General features: G+C 36.5%; 2 protein-coding genes and 2 long non-coding RNA genes across 5 annotated transcripts; 3 read left to right on the top strand and 1 right to left on the bottom strand.

Moving 5' to 3' along the window:
* Positions 1 to 10,009: 10,009 nt before the first annotated feature.
* On the top strand, positions 10,010 to 11,006 carry LOC139190382 (uncharacterized). Its single transcript, XR_011574592.1, has 2 exons — positions 10,010 to 10,305; positions 10,387 to 11,006. It is a non-coding gene; the product is annotated as an uncharacterized lncRNA (long non-coding RNA).
* Positions 10,116 to 11,093, bottom strand: LOC114820697 (uncharacterized). The gene is made up of 2 exons (XR_003768150.2): positions 10,690 to 11,093; positions 10,116 to 10,472 (listed from the first exon to the last, which is right to left on the bottom strand). It is a non-coding gene; the product is annotated as an uncharacterized lncRNA (long non-coding RNA).
* A 988-nt stretch (positions 11,094 to 12,081) lies between these two features.
* On the top strand, positions 12,082 to 16,649 carry LOC103453050 (glutamine synthetase leaf isozyme, chloroplastic). Of its 2 annotated transcripts, none has more exons than XM_008392583.4 (14): positions 12,082 to 12,358; positions 13,390 to 13,659; positions 13,816 to 13,855; positions 13,947 to 14,050; positions 14,135 to 14,183; positions 14,278 to 14,384; positions 14,595 to 14,682; positions 14,812 to 14,940; positions 15,044 to 15,118; positions 15,244 to 15,297; positions 15,379 to 15,416; positions 15,698 to 15,857; positions 15,968 to 16,028; positions 16,201 to 16,649. In XM_008392583.4, exons 2-14 carry the CDS (start codon positions 13,406 to 13,408, stop codon positions 16,338 to 16,340), a joined length of 1,299 nt encoding a protein of 432 aa, XP_008390805.1. In that variant the 5' UTR covers positions 12,082 to 12,358; positions 13,390 to 13,405; the 3' UTR covers positions 16,341 to 16,649. The 2 variants fall into 2 exon arrangements, with proteins under 2 accessions (XP_008390805.1, XP_028947560.1); XM_029091727.2 differs by lacking the exon at positions 12,082 to 12,358 and adding an exon at positions 13,035 to 13,307.
* A 600-nt stretch (positions 16,650 to 17,249) lies between these two features.
* On the top strand, positions 17,250 to 19,752 carry LOC103453049 (membrane protein PM19L). The gene is made up of 4 exons (XM_008392582.4): positions 17,250 to 17,450; positions 17,607 to 17,826; positions 18,153 to 18,198; positions 19,349 to 19,752. The coding sequence occupies exons 1-4, from the start codon at positions 17,324 to 17,326 to the stop codon at positions 19,439 to 19,441; spliced, it is 486 nt and encodes a 161-aa protein (XP_008390804.1). The 5' UTR covers positions 17,250 to 17,323; the 3' UTR covers positions 19,442 to 19,752.
* The last annotated feature ends 1,657 nt before the right edge of the window (positions 19,753 to 21,409 follow it).

The following is a 21,409-nucleotide window of genomic DNA, read 5'->3' as shown; positions in this document are numbered from 1 at the left end:
TCTTGCTTTATACGATATGCATGAAAATGAAGTAGTTGGGTCCAACGCCCATAAGACAACACGCCTTAATGTGATTAAACGCGTAACTAAAATCAATCTTCATTCCTAGACCGAGGTTCAACACAAGGCTCATGTTGAATCTAAACAAAGGTTCATAATCATCCTTAGGCCCTAAGGCAACTATGTAGTCCATCAAATGAATGCAAAGTTTATGTTAGTAGTATCATATACTCTTGCTTTAAAAATCGTTTTAAAAGCATAGTGGGAGTATTATGTACAACTAAAACAAAGGGATGGACCAATAGTTGTTATAGGACCAAAATAGTTTTAATAGAGATTAAAATGTATGTTTATATGTGATGAGACCTAAAACCCTCAACCAAACCAATATTAAGTTGATAAGCGAGAGATGTTTAGAATATCTCTTCGTGGCCTTCCACCGTGGTGGGATCCAATCGTTTATGACTTGTACACCGGCTTCACCCTATCATGGGGGAGTACAAAGTGCATGCTTATACTCAGGAGGAATCCATATACATATGATGAGGTGAGTGTAGGCAACGAGGATAGCTATACATCGTATCATCGTGAGGCTATTCTTGAACCCCTTCACACACTAAGCATGGTGGGAAGAACTTAACTAAGTGAAATGGAGCCAACATCATATCATTGTGAGGTGACATTCTCTAGAGGCCAAATAAGATGGGTACTTGCATTAGTTGCAAATGAGTAAGCGTACTCTCTCATTATTATTGTTGCTAGCCATACATCGTATCATCGTGAGGTGGGCTTGGTAATAGTGAGCCTCCCATAACCTACTAGGAGTTTCATCCAAAACTCTCGAATTCCTATGAGGGATATGGAATTTGCCAAAAATAGTGGGTGGTGCTATTTGATTTAAAGACCCAAATCAAATGGCTTAAAATCAATCAATTTATATTCGTTATGTATTTGATTACCAATATATTTGCAAACGCTATCCAACACTTGACAAAACCGAACGTTTAGTTTACGGACTTGGTACTACAAAACCATAGATTGTCTTTAATGGCTTGTAAAAGTACCAAAGTAGTCTCATCCTCACAATCTTCCTATTGATAATGTATCATTAGAAGAATATGTTAGAAAAGGTCTATCATAAAGAGGACAACACTTTTAATGTCATAATTCTTCAATTACAAATTGTTGTATGAAGAAATAGGAGTTGCTTTGAACAACCCTTAGTCAATGCAAACACTTAGTGCTTGTTTCTTTGTTACATGAACAAGGAACTTGAGAAGAAAGCACAAAGGCATGGACACTTTATGTGCCATGATTCTTCACTTACAATTTGTTGTGTGAAGAAATAAGAGTTGCCTTGTACAACTCTTTAAAGTTTGTAATTATGTTTAGAACATAATGGTTGGTTGACAAAAATAGTCCATTAACATGGATTTATAATGATTTTGAATCATTAAGTGTTGAAGTGATAAAACCACTTAATGAGACGGAAACTAGGCAAGGACTTCACCTTTGTTTCCCTATACTAATCGTTCACTAAGTTTATTGTAAACTGTGTAGTGAACAATAACCGCACTCTCTCCAAAATGTTTGATGTGTATAACACAATTGAAAAAGGTTTCAAGAGAGATAGTGGGAGTTTAGGGACCATGACTATTGTAGTCAAAAGGAGAAGTCAGATAAAGAAGATTAATAACTCCAAGGGAACAAACTTTCTTTATGAAAGGATGGATATTGGAAGGAGTATTTGCAAGAAATGTCTTGCAAGTGTCAAGAACACACCTTTCGAAGGTGTTGTAAATTGTTCTTGAATAGTTCAAAACAGTTGGTTCTTCTACTTGAATGCTTGATTCCGTATTAGTAACTATGTTTTACAAATCGTTGTAAAAGTGTGACTAATAAGAAGTAGAAGATAAATGAGAGAAGAGAAAGTACTTCACATTCGAAGCGTGAATCAAATGTAGATCTCTGCGAAAGCAGATGGTACTTACTTCCTCATATGAACTACCAAAGAAATTGGAAAAACATAGATTGTCTTTATATTCCAATTTTAAGGAACTAAATTCCGTCACTATGTGAAATGGATAAATGTTTTGTTTGACAAAACAATGTTCTTTATTAATCAATGATTGGATTATGGTAATCTAATTAATTATCTCTATAGTAGAGATAATATGGTGGTGTTAACTGTTTAGAAAATAATGATGCTTAAAACCCAAAAGGTTGCAAGATAGTGACTAATCCCAACTAAAGTTGTGATACCTCTAAAACATAAATTACGAGTTGGTCATAAATGGACGCTTTGGATCGTTAGATCCGGATCCAATATCTTCTTGTTAAAATTGTATGGAGGCGAAATGTTCGAATCTTTATTCTTTTGGAAAGAAGAAAGAATCACAAAGTTGTTGAGGTTAATTCACTTAGATGTTAGTGGCACTTGTCCACAAACATAATACTACTCATGTTGGATAACATTCACCGAAGATCACTCTCGGTTGGACTATAGTTTATTTTGAATAAACACAAGTCCGAATACTTTGCAAAATGTTTCAAAGAATTCAAGTAATGTAAGTTGATGAGTAAGACATCTAAAGTATTTACCTCCTTAGATTTGATCCAAGGAAAGGTAACACTTTAGATAAGTTTCCTTGAAAGATATCAAGGAAAATAGCATCATAAGATAATGTATTTCTCCATTAGGAGAAGAACGAACTCGAATAAGATTTAGTTCGTTAGATATTATCAATTACCCATATATAGGATATATACTTCTAAAACAATATGATTGTCAATGAGAAGATCTTCCAATATTTTCATGACTCCATAAGATGTAGTTGGAAAGAAAGACAAATCTTAAGCATGTTAAAGATTTGGGGTTGTGTGCTAATAAGCAATATTTGTTAGATAACAATCTTGTAGGATATCCTTAAAATAACTTTTGGATATCGCTTCTATAAACCAACTAACAAATGTTGTTTTGTTGGGTAGTTCATTGTAATTCTACAATGTGATTTGCCTAAAAGCAAATGAACGAGAGATAGAACTCGAAGAATGGGTTCTTTGAGAGACAAGATAGTAATCAACAAATATAACAACCTAGTTCCTATACCACAAGCTCCAAGGTAGTCGATAAGGATTTATAAACCGTCTCAGTTGAATGGTTTTGAACTTTATGACTATGTCATAGAGTTACACCTCTTAATTCGAAAGAAGTAAGAATGAAAATCCTTATGACTACATTGAGTGCATATACGATATATACTCAAGGAAATGGTAAAGTACCATTTGACTCGAAATAATGAAACCTTCATAGCTAATTGGTAGCTTAAGGTGACTACAATCAAAGAGAATGGTTGACTTTAAAGGAACCATTTTTGACGTAGTCTTAGTTTCAATTAATTCGAAGATTGCTAGCTACAACTAAATGGTGATTCAATGTTTTGACATAATATGGGTTTCCGAAACCATTATTAAGATAGTCTTGATAATATATGTCTAAAACTATGAATCACAAGACATGTAAGTTGTAGAGATCCATCCATCATGGATCTTAGCAAGTTAGTGGGAGCTATTTGCATTTTATGAGAAAAAGGATCAAATCGTTTGATTTCTCATAAAGATGTAAATGAATCTTTTGTTTACTAGGTTTACAAAAGATTAGTGGGAGTTAATCATGTTCCTAAAAATTTAAATATATATGATATATTAATTTTGGAAATGAAAAGAAAGCTTCTTCGTTAAAGTTATGACTTTAAGCATTCTATAAACGATAGAATGTATATGGGAGACATAGTCTATATACATGGGATGGAAATCTATAATGATATATTTCATGATATAATTGGATTATATCAATCCCTAATAATAGACAATGGATGCTAGAAAGTTTCTCATATGATGATAAACTTCAATAGAAGGACGATTCTAGTGAGACTAGCAAGTTGCCATTCTCAAAGGGAATGTACTCTTTGACTCCCAAAGAAATAATGCGTAAATAGAATCCTTTATGCATACGCAGAAAGGTGATTTATGTATTTCATATTGTATGAAAAACATTGATATGAGTTGTACCTAGAACGGTACAAGACGATATCAGTGCAAGCCCAGGATCAGAACCATGGCAACTGTCAAGTGAGTCCTTAAGTATTTAAGAAATACTTAAGGATAAATTCCTCAAAGATCGAGGAAGAATCAAAGTAACGTAATGGAAACGTAAATGTATTAGATTATGAATCTAATTCATCATTGGATGTTTCTTCATTATGAATGAAGAGATAAACAGATATCTCTTTATTATGACTAAAGAGATATTTGGATGGAAACATTAAAGTAATGACTTTAGTGTGTTCCATTATGAATGCAAGATATATTGCCATATAGAAGTTTACAACAATGTTGTTTGGATGGGAAAGTTCATTTATGAACTCTCTATTCGGTTCCAACCAGAAAGTGTATGACACTAATGGGGCGATAGCTCAAGCCTGGGAATCAAGGTCTCATCAAGATCCGAACACAAATGAGAGACTGAACCACATGATTGAGAATCATGTATAATGGTGACGTCGTTATTCTCAAGGTTGCTTCTATGGATAACACATATAGATATCCACTGTCTAGGCCTACTATTCAGCCATTTATGAAATGACTACATAAGAGGTATCATCAAGATGACCAAGCTGATTGGCTCTAGTGCAAGTGGGAGATTGTTGGAAATGTGCCCTAAAGCCAATCATGTGATGATACTTTACGGACATTTCACATGTTAAACTAATCTAGTTTTACATATAAAGGGCATACATTATTGTTTGAGCCGTCTCATATAAATGTTATATGCTTAAACAATAAAGTCCAAGGAATTTGTGATTGGGAGAATGTAATCTAATGAAGTTAGATTCTTGAGACCATTCTTTCGTAGACACATCCTAAACGTTCCTGATCATAGGATTGCCAATTGGGCATTGACAGTCCGTCAAGATCGGTACGTACTATGTCTTCTCTCAGGGAGAGTGATTAGTCTCTAGTCATTGGTGTGTGTGACATCAAGACAAGTACGGTAGGTGCTCAATAGAGAATGAGTTCACTGAACGCGATCAACGAAGAGTTCTCATATTCCATGTCACATGAGAACTCATGGTTGGGATAATGCAAAGTAGTCCTTTGACCTGAGGCATCATAGTTGTCTTGTGGTTAAGACCTTGATCTTTGATTATGTCAAAGTCATCCCACCAGGAGGGTGTCCACGGCATCGTTGGGGTCAAGCCGCTTAGCTATGGAGACAAGTGAATGCGCAACAAGGGATCTCTAACCTTCAAACCGTTTGAAGGAGAATACTCTCTGATATGATTTGAATCTCTGGCCAGAGTATGAATGAGATTTGGGAATGCGTTCCTAATCACATTCAAGGTAATCATATAAGCACAAGACACACATTGGATAGTAGACATGAGAAAATAAACTATCAAACCAAACAATGTGGTCAAGAGTATTAGATTAGAGAAAGACCGTATTGCATTTGTAATCCCAGACTGAATAGGTTCTCCACCTCTTCTGATTAGCTTGGGTAACCATGACATACGGCTAGGTGTCACTCATGGTTTGTGGAAGCCCTAAACGTGTGTAATCACTAAAGGGAGAATTGAAAATAGTTTCAATTCACAATCGATGTAAAATGGTTTTAATCGCCCACTACCTCGCTAAAAGGAACCTAATGGATCGTACACCGTGTAAGGTAGAGATGGACGAAATAAATGAAATGAGTAAGATTAATTGAATGGTTTAATTATTTATGGCAAGGATTAATTAATATGTTAATTAATCAAACGAATAAGTTCGTTAAAGACTTCGGGATAGTTTTGGACCTTAAGGCCCAATGGGCTTCGAACGTCAAGCCCATTAACTTAAGTTGTATGACAATTTAATGAATAAAGATTCATTAAAGCCCAAAAGCCCATAAATCCCTATATGGCCGGCCATGAAGATGAATTAGGGTTGTTTGGTTATTTAGGTCACTTAAAGAAGTGACTATATAAATGACTTTATAACTAAATATTCATTAAGTGAAATAAGGGTTTATTTTTGGGGAAAATGGGTGAGAATTGTCTCTCCATTTTCTCTCTAAAGAGGCCAACACCTTGGAGGTGATTAGCTAGTCATCTAATCCTCCAAGGTCACTCATTCATCATCCAATCTCTCCTTGGTGTAGAGACTTAGAGGTTCTCAATTTTGGGAACTTGGAGAACCTATTCTTCCATCCAAATCCATGGATCTAAGAAGCAAGGAATGAAGGCCCTATCTCTTTGGGTGATTAGCCTTTGCTTATGCAAAGAGGAATCTACAAAGGTAAATTTCAACTCACTTTGTTTTTGAGTTGATTATTGGTTCACCAATCTACTAGGCTTTGAATTTCATGGTCATGTTTTGTTTTTGAGTACATGTAAGCATGATTCCGCCTTTAATTGTTAATTGCATGCTATATGATGTTGCTCAAATGAACATGTTTTCCCAAAAGATTTCCTTCATTTGTGCCATTTGAATTTGGAGTGGCTTTGTGCCTTATGAGAAAACTTTATGGTTGGATGACTATTGAAAAGCTTTCGTGGTTTTGTACCACTTCATTTGTCAAATGAAATTAACGGGTATATTTGTAATAAAACCCACTAATATTTAGTTTTGGCATTTGACTTTGGCTTGGTACTATTTCTTGCTCCATGTTTAATTTTAACTTGATGGAGGTCATACTTGTGATAAACTCACATGAGAGGTATTTTATTTTTCCTCTTCCTTTGCAGCTTCCTTCTCCAATAGGTTTCGTAGGAATTCAATCCTATTTGAAATTTGTCTTTGAAAGCAAGAAAGCTGGTCCCTTTTTTTTGGTGAAAAAGACTTTTTTTACTTGTCTTTCCTTTTGAGTTTTAAACTTTTTCCCTTCCTTTGCTTTTGGCTTGTAGCTTTTGTCTCCATGCTTTTGATTAAACTTTCAACCAACATTTAACGGTGAGCTGCTCATTTGAAAATCACCATGTGCTAAGCTTTTTTTTTATATTTTAAAACAAGCTCTCTTTTGTCTATGAACTAATTCAATCATGCCCATGAATTAATTCAAGCTACAACTTCCTGTTTGGATTTGTTCTCGTAGGATCAAACTAGTCTTTAATTAGAGTCATGACAAACGTCACCTCTTCACCTTTTTATTTGCTAGTTGGAAATCATTTCTTCCAATTCCTAATTTAGACAGAATTTGAAAGAAACTTTGTTCAGCAACAAGCAAAGCCCATTCTTCTTTGGCTGGGCTTTTTTTGGGTTTTTGTCGCAAGGAAGAACACCAAGGGCTTTTGAGGATAACCATGATCAATAGGTTAAACCGAGATTTTGATGTTTATCTAGGTTTTGATGTCAACGGCGGTGAATGGAGTTCTTGGGTACTCTTGTTCTCTTCACATTTAGACAGAAGGAAAACTTCTTGCTATTGCCATTTTTGGACTGCTTCGTTTATAACGACCGGGTCTTTAAATGGCTTCCATGCTGGGTCAGTAATGGCTTGGCAAGACAGCAGAGAGCACCTTTTGCAGGATTGATTTTGGATTCGAGTTTCATCCGAGTGATCTAGATCACTCTTAGCAATTCAAGAAGGCATCATGGCAGGGAGTTTTTGGTCGTGAAACATGGACAACAGCGGCACCGACAGGAGACTTTGGTTTGAACGGGAACCCTTTTGTAATTTCTGAAAGTAATTTTCTTCTTTGTCGACATCCCGAACCACGGACGCTCGTTCTCCTACTTCACTAACCAATAGTCTTCTTCTCTGCGGAACAAAGGAACCAGTTTAGGTGGACTTTGCTTCTTTTTCTTTATCGTCAGCAACCCCTATTCTTCTTAACTCCAAGACAACGGCTGCGACAGGGTTTTTTTCTTTGCTGGAAGCATCCTTCTTTTTGGTGTGACTTCTTTCTCCAACTTTGTGCCAAATTCTTCGAGTCTTATTCCTCTTAATTCGAAGTTTCCCAATGAGCTCCTAAAACAGAGCAGCAGTAACTGCCAAATTCTTCGAAATAAGCTCCTAAAACGAAGCAGCAGCAACCACCAAATTCTTTGAAATGAACTCCTAAAATGGAGCAGCAACAACCATTTCAACTTCAGCAGCCACTGCGGTTGTTATTCTCACGGCGGAGGACTTCGTTCATGACCATCTTCTTTTACGCCGTCGGTGAGAAAATGGAGCATGCTGCGACGCTAGGCTGGAGGACAGAGAGGCTGCTGTGGCCGTCGGTGTTGTTGAAGTGGTGGTGTTCGGTGGCATCGCATCGGCAAGTTGGGCAGAGATTCTCGGTGGCGTTCTCGTACATCTATGGCTTGTCTCATTCGGAAACCACCCTTGCGTCGTTGATGAATTTCAGAATCATTGTTGGGCACGGTGGGTAGGCATTGTTCCTCCATGCAAATCATACTTCCAAACTTCTTTGGGCACCCATGCAACTGGTTCTTCCTTTTGAAATTGGGTTGAATCCAACCATTGTGTTTTGTTGAAATTTCCATTGTATATCGCCGCCGCGGCGGCAGAGGGATGTGGTGGTTTTGTTGCAGTTTGTTGGGCTGCAACTTGATAGAAAGTTGGGGAATGGGAGAGGTCGGAGAAGCAAATTGTTTCTTTTTTTTCTTGCAAAACTGAGAGAAACCAAAGAAAGAAAGATTTAGAAGGATGGATTTGTACCTTTAAATGCTTTGTTGCTTTCCTTTGTCGTGTATTCTCTTCTCTGTTTGCCTTTGTCTCGTTGAATTTCCGTAGTAGTTCACTTCTTTGATTTCTCTCCAACTTTCTCAAGATCTCTGCCGTCTGTTCTTCTCCGTTGTCTCTCAATTTTTGCAGAATACCTCCTCCTATTTTTTTTTTCTTTTCTCTTTTCTTACTGTAGCTGATGCCTATTTATAGACATCCTAGGAGAGCTCTAGAGTTTTTTTTTACGTGGGGAGATGGAGGCCATGTCTTCCGCCACTTTCTCTTAACCTCTCCCACTAACTGTGCAATCTTCCACGTCTTGCAGAAAAAAATAGGAAGCCCTTGTTCCACGTAACTTTCCCCTTTTTGTAGGAAGAAATACATATTTTCTTTTTGTTTCCTTTTTTTTATTCTTTATTTTCGGTTCTCGTTTCTTCTCCTTGTTGACTTGGATTTCCAAGTCTAAGCAGGACTTCACGTGGGCGGAAGCATTCCTATTTTCTTTTGAGAAGTTTGTTTGCCGCAAAACTCTTTTTTTATTTAGGGGTTTATCTCATGCTAGGCGACTAACAAAGAAAGCAATTCAAATTCCCCCATTTTGGTAGTTTTAGATAAATAACATTCTTCCAAACCTTTTTTTGAATTTCTTTTGATCAGTTCTTCCACACAAGCTTCTCCCGCACCATTGTTTTACTATTCGTTATTTTCTTTGAAAAGAAGAACAGAACGGTCAGTAAGGCTTCATTCATTTTTTTCCGTTTTGTTTGGATTTGATTAATATTCCGCAACTTCATTTTTTTATTCATGATTTGTTGCAGGTGTCTTTTGGTGGTGACTCTTTGCTTTGGAAGCTTGCCTGATGTCTTCGTACACAACGGTAGGATTTTTTTTATCTCTTTGGTTTTGATGTGCAGCTTTACTTCCATTCATCTTCAGTTATTTTGTTGTTCAACAAATATATTACTTTACAATGCAATATATAACCTTGACCAAGCATTAAAACTATACTTTATTTCCTTTCCTTACATATGCCTATCAAATGAATTAAAGAAGATTAAATGGTAGAATTAATAAGGGGTGTGGGAGAAGGGTAAAAATGAGTGTGTAGATAGTACTACTTCTACTTAAAGTTGACTTTTTTTATATACAACAATGTTCACGAATAGTATTTTTGAAACGCTGTTGTGCAATACCAGCTAGTGGTAATTTTGTTTTGAATGTTGGAAGATGTCACAAGTTCGAGGGCAAGACACTAGCGCTAACTTGTAAAGCTCACAAGATGTTAACCATGTTAAAACAATTGTGGTAATGCTAAGAAACTAACGCTTAAACATAGATTTGGGAATAGCAAGAAAGAATAGGTAATGCATATTCATACAAAAAAACAAAACAAAAGGAGAGATTAGGCGGTCCATTCGATGAATTTCATAGTTAAATTGTATAATAACAAGAAAACACTTGGTCAGCTCATGTTATATAATGGAAGGAATGCAATTTCATTAGTTATACAGTAATTTGAAGTGGGAATGCTGAGTATTCTTACTCTCACATGAAGGTTTATCATCAAACTGTTGTATTTTGATCTTAATTTCGTAAGTTTGATGGATCTGATGTTAAGACGCCATGATCCGTTTACTTACAAGTCCTTGATGATGGTTTATACTGTTTTTCAGTGAGGAGTAGGCCGAAATGGCGCAGATTTTGGCACCCACTTCACAATGGCAGATGAAGATTACAAAGAGCTCAACCACTGCCAGTCCTATGACAGCAAAGATGTGGGGTATCTTAAATCAGTAACAAAATATCATGTGACAAAGTTAGATACATTAAAACACCATCACAGTAACGTCTCAGATGTAAGTTTCTTTCCATTCAACCAACAGATTAAAGTAACCTATTTCCTAAACCAAAATGGGCGCGCACATGTACTACATTATTATCACACTGGCGTCAACATTTTATAAACTGTTTTGTACCTTAAAAAGCTGAGAGATTTGTTGGAGATTCAGAAGTGCAGATGCTAGCAAGACTAATAAGAGACTCTCCCACACTGCCACACAAAGCTTGGCTGGAAAGCATGTGAAAAACTCAGCCACCAGATAGCAGCAGATATGATCTCATTCGATCGAAGGAATCGCATTTGAAATGTGCATCTCAAATCTCTATATAAAGACACACCATGGTCCCAAAAGTGTAATTTTCATAATGTCTTTTTCTCCAACAAACATTACCAAGCATTTGTTGGATTATTCGAAATGAAGAAAAAGAGGGCTTACTCCTTATTATATATCAACGGAACTGATTTCATCGCACCCTTTGATTTTTGTTTGCATGCTTGTTTGATGTCGTCGATTGATTTTCTTTACTTTACTAAATTAAAAGTTCAATAAGAGGTCGCACTTGGTGCGATGGCAAGTGCCTTCGCCCATGAGCTGTAGGTCTCGGGTTCGAGACTTGGGAGCAGCCTCTCCATAAATGGGGGTAAGGCTAGCCGACATTCACCTCTCCCAGACCCTGCGTAAAGCGGGAGCCTTGTGCACTGGGTACGACCTTTACTAAATTAAAAGTTCAGAAACAAGCATGGAGTGTACGTGTGAAGAAAAAAAGCGTGTTAAAATCAGTTCCATGTATCAAATATTATACAACTCAATTATTAGTCCATCCAATGAATTGTATGATTAAATATGAGTTTAGCATAAGTCATCGAAGTTTATACATCTTTTCAAGCTTTTACTTTGAAGTTTGAGTTGTATCTCTAGTGAACATGATTACGTTGATCACCCCTTGTATATGATAATGATATATTTCCTTGGAATCAAGAAGCTAATCCTTTTTTCTTTTTTTTTATACTACAAACCATATGATATTTATAATGATACCTATACGACTAGGTGACATGCATACAATAAAGCTGCGTTATTATTATGGAATCAACCACAACTAGGTAGGTAGGTATTAATCTGACCGCCAATATATATATTCTTCGTATCCGCTTCACGTTAGCAAGGTTAGACATATCTCTTTAGTGGTTAGTCAAAATACAAGATGGTTGACTATTTTTATCATTAAATTGAAGTTCCTTTTCGATACGAACCCTAGAAGAAATTTGTTCATTACAATTGATATTCCATCAGGAGTTATATAAATCAGGAGTTGGAACCGCTAACGCTTAGACTGCAGCGTTGCCGACTTAGTTGTTTGCTTCGTTTCTTGTAATTGAACATGAAATCTCTTCTAATCAAACGAAACAAGCAAGTGATTGAATAATAAACAATGAAATTCAATCCCCCATTGACTTTCTTGTTATGGGGAAGTAAATATATTACTTTACAATGCAATATATAACCTTGACCAAGCATTAAAATCATACTTTATTTCCTTTCCTTACATATGCCTATCATAAATATTCACATAATCCAAAGCCTTTCTCTTGGATCCTCTCTTGGAGCCTCTAAAGGGACCAGAAACTATTTTCCTCCACACATCCACACCCCTATCTGCTAAGGAAAGGCCAACAAAATCTTTTGCCCATCACCCACTATTTTATACATAAAACTCCCCCACCAAAAATACATCTCCTCTCCTCTCTCTCTTAAGCTCGTTCCAGCACAACCCAGTTCCTAGCCAAGTTGCAGCAGTCTTCAGGTAAATCAATGGGGGACTGGAAAGTAATGTACTTTTTTTTTTTATTAATGGCTGATGGGGTAGTCAAGCATTCGGTCAAAACTAACAGTATCTGATACTACATTTTATCATTTCTTGCCTTGTATTTGTAACTCTGCTGCAAAAAGTCTGCCAAATGGTAGAGTTTTGACTACATTTGTTTTCTCTGTTTCTTTTTCTTCTTCATTTTTTTTTTTTTTTTTGTGAGATTTATTATTACCTTGTTTATTAATTGGGGCTCTGTTACGTCATTTGGTATATGCTTTACAATGTCAAAGTTGTCAGCTGTCAAATGTGCGTTTACTATTTTTTGTAATTCCTTTCCACTTGTCCAATACGCTAGTTTTATCCACGTACCATTTTTTATCTCTCGAACATTCACGTAATTTTCAAATATCAAATTGAATGAATTGAATAAGATTAAATGGCAGAATTAATAAGAAGTGTGTGGGGGTAAAAATGAGTGTGTAGATAACACTACTCGTCCAACAATACTTAAAGTTGACTTTTTTATACAACAATTTTCACGAATAGTAATTTCGAAACGCTGTTGTGCACTACCAACTAGTGGTAATTTTGTTCTAAGAAACTAGCGCTAACTTGTAAAGCTCACAAAATGTTAACCATGTTAAAACAATTGTGGTAATGCTAAGAAACTAACGCTTAAACATAGATTTGGGAATAGCAAGAAAGAATAGATAATGCATATTCATACAAAAAAAAACAAAACAAAAGGAGAGATTAGGCGGTCAATTCGATGAATTTCATAGTTAAATTGTATAATAACAAGAAAACACTTGGTCATCTCATGTTATATAATGGAAGGAATGCAATTTCATTAGTTATACAGTAATTTGAAGTGGCAATGCTGAGTATTCTTACTCTCACATGAAGATTTATCATCAAACTGTTGTATTTTGATCTTAATTTCGTAAGTTCGATGGATCTTGATGTTAAGACGCCATGATCCGTTTACTTACAAGTCCTTGATGATGGTTTATACTGTTTTTCAGTGAGGAGTAGGCCGAAATGGCGCAGATTTTGGCACCCAATTCACAATGGCAGATGAAGATTACAAGGAGCTCAACCACTGCCAGTCCTATGACAGCAAAGATGTGGGGTTCTCTTGTGTTGAAACAGAACAAGAAAGGACCAGCTAGGAGCTCTACTAAATTTAGAGTGCTCGCCACCAAGGCCGAAGGTTATACAATCAACAGGCTAGAGGGTTTACTGAACCTGGACCTTACTCCATTCACTGACAGGATTATTGCCGAGTACATTTGGTATGCCTCATCTTGTCCCATCTGATATTTGTAACGCATGTTAGCACTCGCAAACTAACTGCACCTGAAAGAAATTCGGCAGTCGGTTGTTTAGTCTTTGACATCATGGTAGATTGCTTCCAAAAAATGTTATGATGTTTTATCATTTTGAAACAGGATCGGAGGGTCAGGGGTTGATGTCCGCAGCAAGTCAAGGGTATGATAAATGTCCATGGACTTTAAATTTTAACTTTGAAAGATTGAGGTTTGATTATTCTCATGCGTATATTTGTTTACAAATGTTTCAGACAATATCAAAACCTGTTGAAGATCCGTCTGAGCTTCCAAAGTGGAACTATGATGGATCAAGTACCGGACAAGCACCCGGTGAAGACAGTGAAGTAATCTTATAGTAAGATCTTCAGAACAAAACCACATTTATGGTTGTATCTCTTCATTGTTACAGCATGAAATTTATATAACTTCTATCTTCCAGCCCTCAAGCGATATTTAAGGACCCTTTCCGTGGTGGCAACAATATTTTGGTAGGTATCACATATAAATGTTAGTACTGTGATGTCCAGTGAATCTAAGCATATAAAAAAAACTTAATTGACATAATTCTATGAATTCACAAAGGTAATTTGTGATGCTTACACACCGCAAGGCGAGCCTATCCCAACTAACAAGCGCGCCAGGGCTGCTGAGATTTTCAAGAACAAGAAGGTTATAGACGAAGTCCCATGGTAATTTCTCCCTTGATAACTTAAGTCTTAGTTTTAAATTGTGTGTGTGTGCCTGCCTGTCTCGTAGGTGTTTAGGACTGGAATTATAGTTTTCATCCCTTTGTGTTAATACATAGTGATTAACAACGTAGTCATGGTTATGTACATTAATGTGTCAAGTATGTGTTTATTTGGATTCGAGAATCTACTAATCTTGACCATTATTTTCAGGTATGGGATTGAACAAGAGTACACATTACTCCAAACCGATGTGAAATGGCCTTTGGGTTGGCCAGTTGGAGGCTACCCTGGTCCTCAGGTTGTTATTCTGTTTGCAAGTATCTGTCAGTTCAGCCTCAATAATTTTATTTCTAGTATTTAAACGTCTGTCTTATAAAATCTTTCGCAATCAATAAGTTCCGGGTAATGATGCATCTATTTATCGCAGGGTCCTTACTACTGTGGAGCTGGTGCAGACAAGTCATTCGGCCGTGACATCTCAGATGCTCACTACAAGGCTTGCCTCTATGCTGGAATTAACATCAGCGGCACCAACGGGGAGGTTATGCCTGGCCAGGTTTTCCTTTCTCCCTTCTCTATCTTGTCCTGCTTCTGAATTCAAGTACTGTAGCTATACCTTTTTTCATCCATCAGTAATAATCATCAGTATTATCATGCAGTGGGAGTATCAAGTTGGTCCGAGTGTGGGAATTGAAGCTGGAGATCATATCTGGGCTTCAAGATATATTCTTGAGGTAACTCATCCTAATCATAACTTGGTGGCAGTTATGCAACTGAATGGTATCATTCAACTAGTTTTGGTGTGTCGATGCGTCCTATGATTCACTAAAAATTGTTTATTTTTTCCCTACCCTGGCAGAGAATCACTGAACAAGCTGGTGTTGTTCTCACACTTGATCCAAAACCAATAGAGGTAATATAGATTTTACCATATACCCATAATTTCAGTATTTGTACACAATGAATGAACTTATCCCCTATTTTGCATCGACAGGGTGACTGGAACGGTGCAGGATGCCACACCAATTACAGGTAATTAGCCAATACAGCATTGACGAAATGGACAATATTTACGTATAATTGGATAGTATAGGTCGTACCCAGTGCACAAGGCTCCCCCTTTACGCAGGGTCTGGGAGAGGTGAATGTCGGCTAGCCTTACCCCGATTTATGGAGAGGCTGCTCCCAAGTCTTGAAGCCGAGACCTACCGCTCATGGGCGAAGGCACTTGCCATCGCACCAAGTGCGACCTCTGTATAATTGGATAGTATGCTTAGGAAAAATAATATATTGAATAATCATTGCTTTCACAGTACAAAGAGCATGAGGGAAGAAGGAGGCTTTGAAGTTATTAAGAAGGCCATTTTGAATCTTTCCCTTCGCCACGGTGAGCACATTAGTGCTTACGGAGAAGGAAATGAGAGAAGGTTGACAGGAAAGCATGAAACAGCCAGCATTAACACATTTTCATGGGTATGCCCTTAACAATTGCTAGCTGTTTCTCTTGAACTTTAAACTATGGAACCAGAAAGTTTCAGATTATAAAATTTGTAACTAAATACTCCATTAACTTGAACTCGTAGGGAGTGGCTAATCGTGGTTGCTCAATCCGTGTTGGTCGTGAAACTGAGAAGCAAGGAAAAGGTACTACCCCTAGTTTCAGTATTTACCATCTTAAGCTGTGGTTAAATGTGTAAATATATTTGTGTTGTCTTTTAAGCTTCATCGGCATGCTCCCAGCATTCCTTTCTGTTATGTCACTTTTATAAACGACCTGCACCACTGAACCTTTCGATGTTGCTGACTCTTGTGTTAGGTTATCTGGAGGACCGTCGTCCAGCTTCAAACATGGACCCTTACATTGTGACCTCACTGCTGGCAGAAACTACATTGTTGTGGGAGCCAACCCTTGAGGCTGAAGCTCTTGCAGCTCAAAAGCTTGCATTGAAAGTCTGAAACCAATTCGCCGAAGATAATCCACTGGGGCCTAAAACGCAGCTAATTGGGACAAAGTAGCCAAGTGTGGGCAGCATATTCCTTGACCTTTTAAATCCTTTTGAGAAGTTCCTTTGTAAATAAAGGTCCCATTGTCAGTGATTGTTCATGTCATGCTCAACTTTGTAGAATGTTTTCTTGTATCGAAGAAATCGTGTAGATCGGAGAGCCTTAATTGAATCATTTGACAGTTTATTGGATATTTTACGCAGCATATGAACTCTGGTTTTTGCTTAAGAAATAAAGTTCATAACTGATTCGAACTGTTCATTTTTTAAGTCCTCGTTCGAAGATCTTCCCTGCAAATTCACCAAAATCTGAAAACACTATGTTCATCCATTTATATAGTCACACAGACAGCTAAACGTTGTCATCAAATTCTGGTAGAAGTGAGTGAGATTTCAATGAGGATCCGAATAACGAACGATTCAGATTATGGGATAAATTCTGTAAAGGTTCCAGACGCGTAAATAGTGACACATGAATTGGTTAGCACTCGAGCTCTACTGTGTACAATAATACGCATGTCTTTTGCCAGAAAAGAAGCATTAAACAGAGAGAAGTATAACTTTATTCTTTTATTTTGTGTGCTTAGCAGGGATCCTTTATTCCATCAAAGTCTAAAGAGCTGCCGTGCAGAAGTGATTATAATTTGTTTATTTCCGTATGTTAATTCTCATATCTCATTTGATTTATTTAATCTAATTTAAAAGCGAAAACTAAACAGCAATGTGTAGTAGAAAGAAAGGGAGTGTGCAGAATTCAAATAAAGGATTCTTTGGCCCTTCCATGAGGCAAACCCAATGAAGGAAAAGAATGTAAGCCATTTCTTTGAATTAAAGACACATATTAAAATTCAGAATATATAGTTCTGTAAGCTGAGCTCTATAAGGGTGACAACATTTAGTTCTTCTCCTTCCATCTCTGAAAAAACTTCAAAGGCCATGGCTAATGGAGGGCCAAAATCTGCAGCATCAATTCTCCTAATTGTTAATCTTGTTCTGTATTTCATTGTGATTGTCATCGCTTCTTGGGCTGTCAACCATGGAATCCAAAGGTCTGGCGAAACCGGTAATTATCGATTTGCACAGTCTTTCAATTACGAGAAATCTTCTGGCATGACCATCACATCACATGTGATTGAATTGTGGCAATCACACTGAACAATTTCTCGTCAATTACAACTTAATTGTGGTTACTAACAACATGTAACGTGCATGCATGCAGCATCTGTGTTGTCGATTCCTGCTCGGATATTTCCAATATATTTTCCATTTGGGAATACGGCTACTGGGTTCTTTGTGATCTTCTCCCTCATTGCTGGAGTTGTTGGATTTGGGACCTCACTCACTGGACTCCACAACGTTTTCCAATGGGACGGCCCCAGCTTGCACACAGCTGCTGCTGCTTCTCTTGCTACTTGGTCACTCACCCTTCTTGCCATGGGGTGAATACTTCTGCTTCTTTTTGTTCTTCAGTAAATTAGGAAAAAACAAACACCCCGACAACGATAAGTTTTGTATAAAAACACTTCAAGAGCCCGATTGGAGTGGCGAAAATCATTTTCTATCTACTTGTTATGCTCTAATTGATTCTTAGTTGTGAAATTCTTTTAGTGTTACAAAATTGGGTTTTGATTTAAAGTACGGAGTTAGAAGCTTATTCTTAAAGTGTGATGTTATCAAATAAGTAATTGTGAATTTTTTTTGGTACACTTTATCTGTTTGCTCTCCAATTCATTTATGTATTTCTACTCCACTTTTTCTGTTTCAGATTGGCATGTAAAGAGATTGATCTTGGTTGGACAGATTCCAACTTGGTAAGTTGCTGCTCTTATATATATATGTTTTTTTTTGAAACAGAAAACCAATATAAGCATAATTACCGTACTTGGCGAGGAAAATTTCCCTCTCACCGGTTGTGTATACAATTACATGTAATAACTCTTTCATACGTGACTAGTCGTGTGACAAGAGAGACCGATACAATCCGTTTCACTTCACCTAAGATTTCCTTGTACTAAGCACTGTGGCACACTACAATTAGTACTAGCAGCCTTTTTGCATAGATGCATACACATTGTCCTTTCACACATAACCCTCACCTACTAGTCGTCACATGATTAATAGCTATAAGAAAGAAGTTGTGTAACATCCCACATCGTCCAGAGGAGTGGATCCTGTAAGCTTTATATGTATATTCATATCTCTACCTAGCACGAGACCTTTTCGGAGCTCACTGGCTTCAGGTTCCATTGGAACTCCAAAGTTAAGTGAGTAGCGTGCGAGAGCAATCCCATGATGGGTGACCCATTGAGAAGTTCTCGTGTGAGTTCCTAGAAACAAAACCGTGAAGGCGTAGTCGGGATCCAAAGCGGACAATATCATGCTACGGTGATGGAGCGGGCCCAGGATGTGGTAGACCTCGGGTTGGGATGTGACAATTTGGTATCAAACCCTAACCCTGGCCGTGGTGTGCCGACGAGGTCGTCGGGCCCCCTTAGGAGGGTGGATTGTAACATTCTACATCACTCAGGGAAGTGGATCTTGTATGCCTTATATGTATATTCATATCTCTACCTGACACAAGGCATTTTCGGAGCTCATTGACTTCGGGTTCCATCAGAACTCCGAAGTTAAGCGAGTAGCACGCGAGGTCAATCCCATGATGGGTGACCCACTGGGAATTTCTCGTGTGAATTCCTAGAAACAAAACCGTGAGGGCATAATCGGGGCCCAAAACGGACAATATCGTGGTACGGTGATGGAGCGGGCATGAGATGTGATAGACCCCGAGTAAGGATGTGACAAATTGTATACACAATACATTCATCACATGCAAGAATTTACCGACAGCTCGTATAGTTAGGGAAAGAGCAAGTAGTAATAGTTTTGAAAGTTTTATTGCAGAAACAGAAGAAGCTTAACTAATTACATGACTAATCACGGTGTTATGTGTTGTATTAACAGCGTACTTTGGAGACAATAATAATACTTGTAACTGCAACGCAGTTGTTTTTGACGTGTGTCATCCATGCTGGGGTTGAAGATGTTATTGCTTAAGAAAGGAGCCGCACTGGAAGCGTTTAATCACCCTAATTAGTGTTATATTTCACACTAATACACTGCTTGAATGTTGATTATTCATGTATTAATTGTTGTTAAATATCAACTAGTCTTGAGAAATAAGCATCTTGCATCTCAACTCACGTGCAACTAGAATACAAAAGTGCAATTAAACTACCAATTACCAGTTAATGGATTAGATTTCAATCCAGATCAATTCAATCCGATATTATTGGTAAGAAATGGGTTGAGCTATCCTTTGTACTATCTTATGATATTTTCAATAAACATCTAATATTTTAGAAAAATATGTGTATATAAAGAATAATGTTGTCACTTCTCTGTTTAATGTATATATTTTATGTGCACTCAGAAAACAAAACAGATTACGTGTTATATTTGATGTTTGAAATATTGATTTAGTGGAAATATCGACATCGATATTGATATCGGTTGCCTTCAACGAAAATTATGGAAGTTTGCAATGAAAAGGGTATATACTACATTCAGATTAGTCAAAATTAAAGAAAAATTTCTAAAAAAATAATTAAAAATTAGAAATCTGCAATGGATTATGGCAAAATTTCTGTAGTAAATTGATAAATATGGCCGTTATTAATTGATTTTCTTATATCTTGCCGATGTAAGGTGAAGTTTGCATTTTACCATCCATTTTCATATCGCTCCTTAATTTTGCAAATATTTCAATGGAAATATCAACAATTTCGTAGCTATACATGTAATGTACCGGTTTGTATTTGGGATTAGGCCTGGCAATTCCTGACACAACCTGATAACCCGACACGACACGACACGAAATTAACAGGTGTTCGGGTCGACACGATAACAAATCGGGTCATTATCGGGTAACCCGATAAGCACCTGTTAAGATAACTGGTTGGTTCGAGTATACACGTGGGTAACACGATACACGATAAGAAGAATATTAATTTAATAATTTTATAACCTTAAAAATACTATAATTATATATATATATATATATTAAATTAACTATAATAATTATAATAATTATATATACTATAATAATTATACCCCCAAAATATTAACTATAAGAATTATATATATAATTTTAAATTAAATTTTATACCCCTAAAAACTATAATAATTATACGTACATAATAAATAGATTTAAATCTACTTAATAAATATATATATATATATATATACCATATGAAACTAATTTCAACGATCCAACTGTCAAACTTGTTTGTATATGCTTCGAGATTGCATCATTAAAAAATCGCAAAAAACAAACATTCAAATATCAAGTAACCGAACAAAACTTTTCAACGGCTATAAAACGAAAAATCACGATTTAACTGTTATTTTAACTCTGATTTTTATGATTTTTTACAGCTACACTCCTTAACCCTATATGAATACAATGAATGAATTTGATCTTCAATTTAAAATATTTATACTAGTGGATATCTTATGTTATACTTAATGAAAGTATGAATATACTCTTAAATGTTAGTGAATCTATTGTTTTGATGGAATACACATTCTACGAAACAAGTTTCAACGATCCAACCATCAAACATGTTTGTATATACTTCAAGATCACATATGCCAAAAATTGCAAAAAAAACAAACATTTAGAGATTAAGTAACCAAACAAAACTTTTCGACGGTTATAAAACGAAAAATCACGATTCAACGGTTATTTTAACTCCGATTTTGATGATTTTTTACACCTATACTCCTTGACCCTATATGAATACAATGAATGCATTCGATCTTCAATTTAAAATATTTACACTAGTGGATACCACAAATTCTTATGTTATACTTAATGAAAGTATGAATAAACTCTTAAATGTTAGTGAATCTATTGTTTTGATGGGATACGCTTTCTACAAAACTAGTTTCGACGATTAACCGTCAAACATGTTTGAATATACTTTGAGAACGCATACACCAAAAATTGCAAAAAACAAACAT

This window comes from Malus domestica, chromosome 13 (assembly GCF_042453785.1).
Source record: "Malus domestica chromosome 13, GDT2T_hap1".
Lineage (NCBI taxonomy): Eukaryota > Viridiplantae > Streptophyta > Magnoliopsida > Rosales > Rosaceae > Malus > Malus domestica.
Note: the sequence above shows the minus strand (reverse complement) of the source record. Positions and strands in the feature narration are given on the sequence as shown.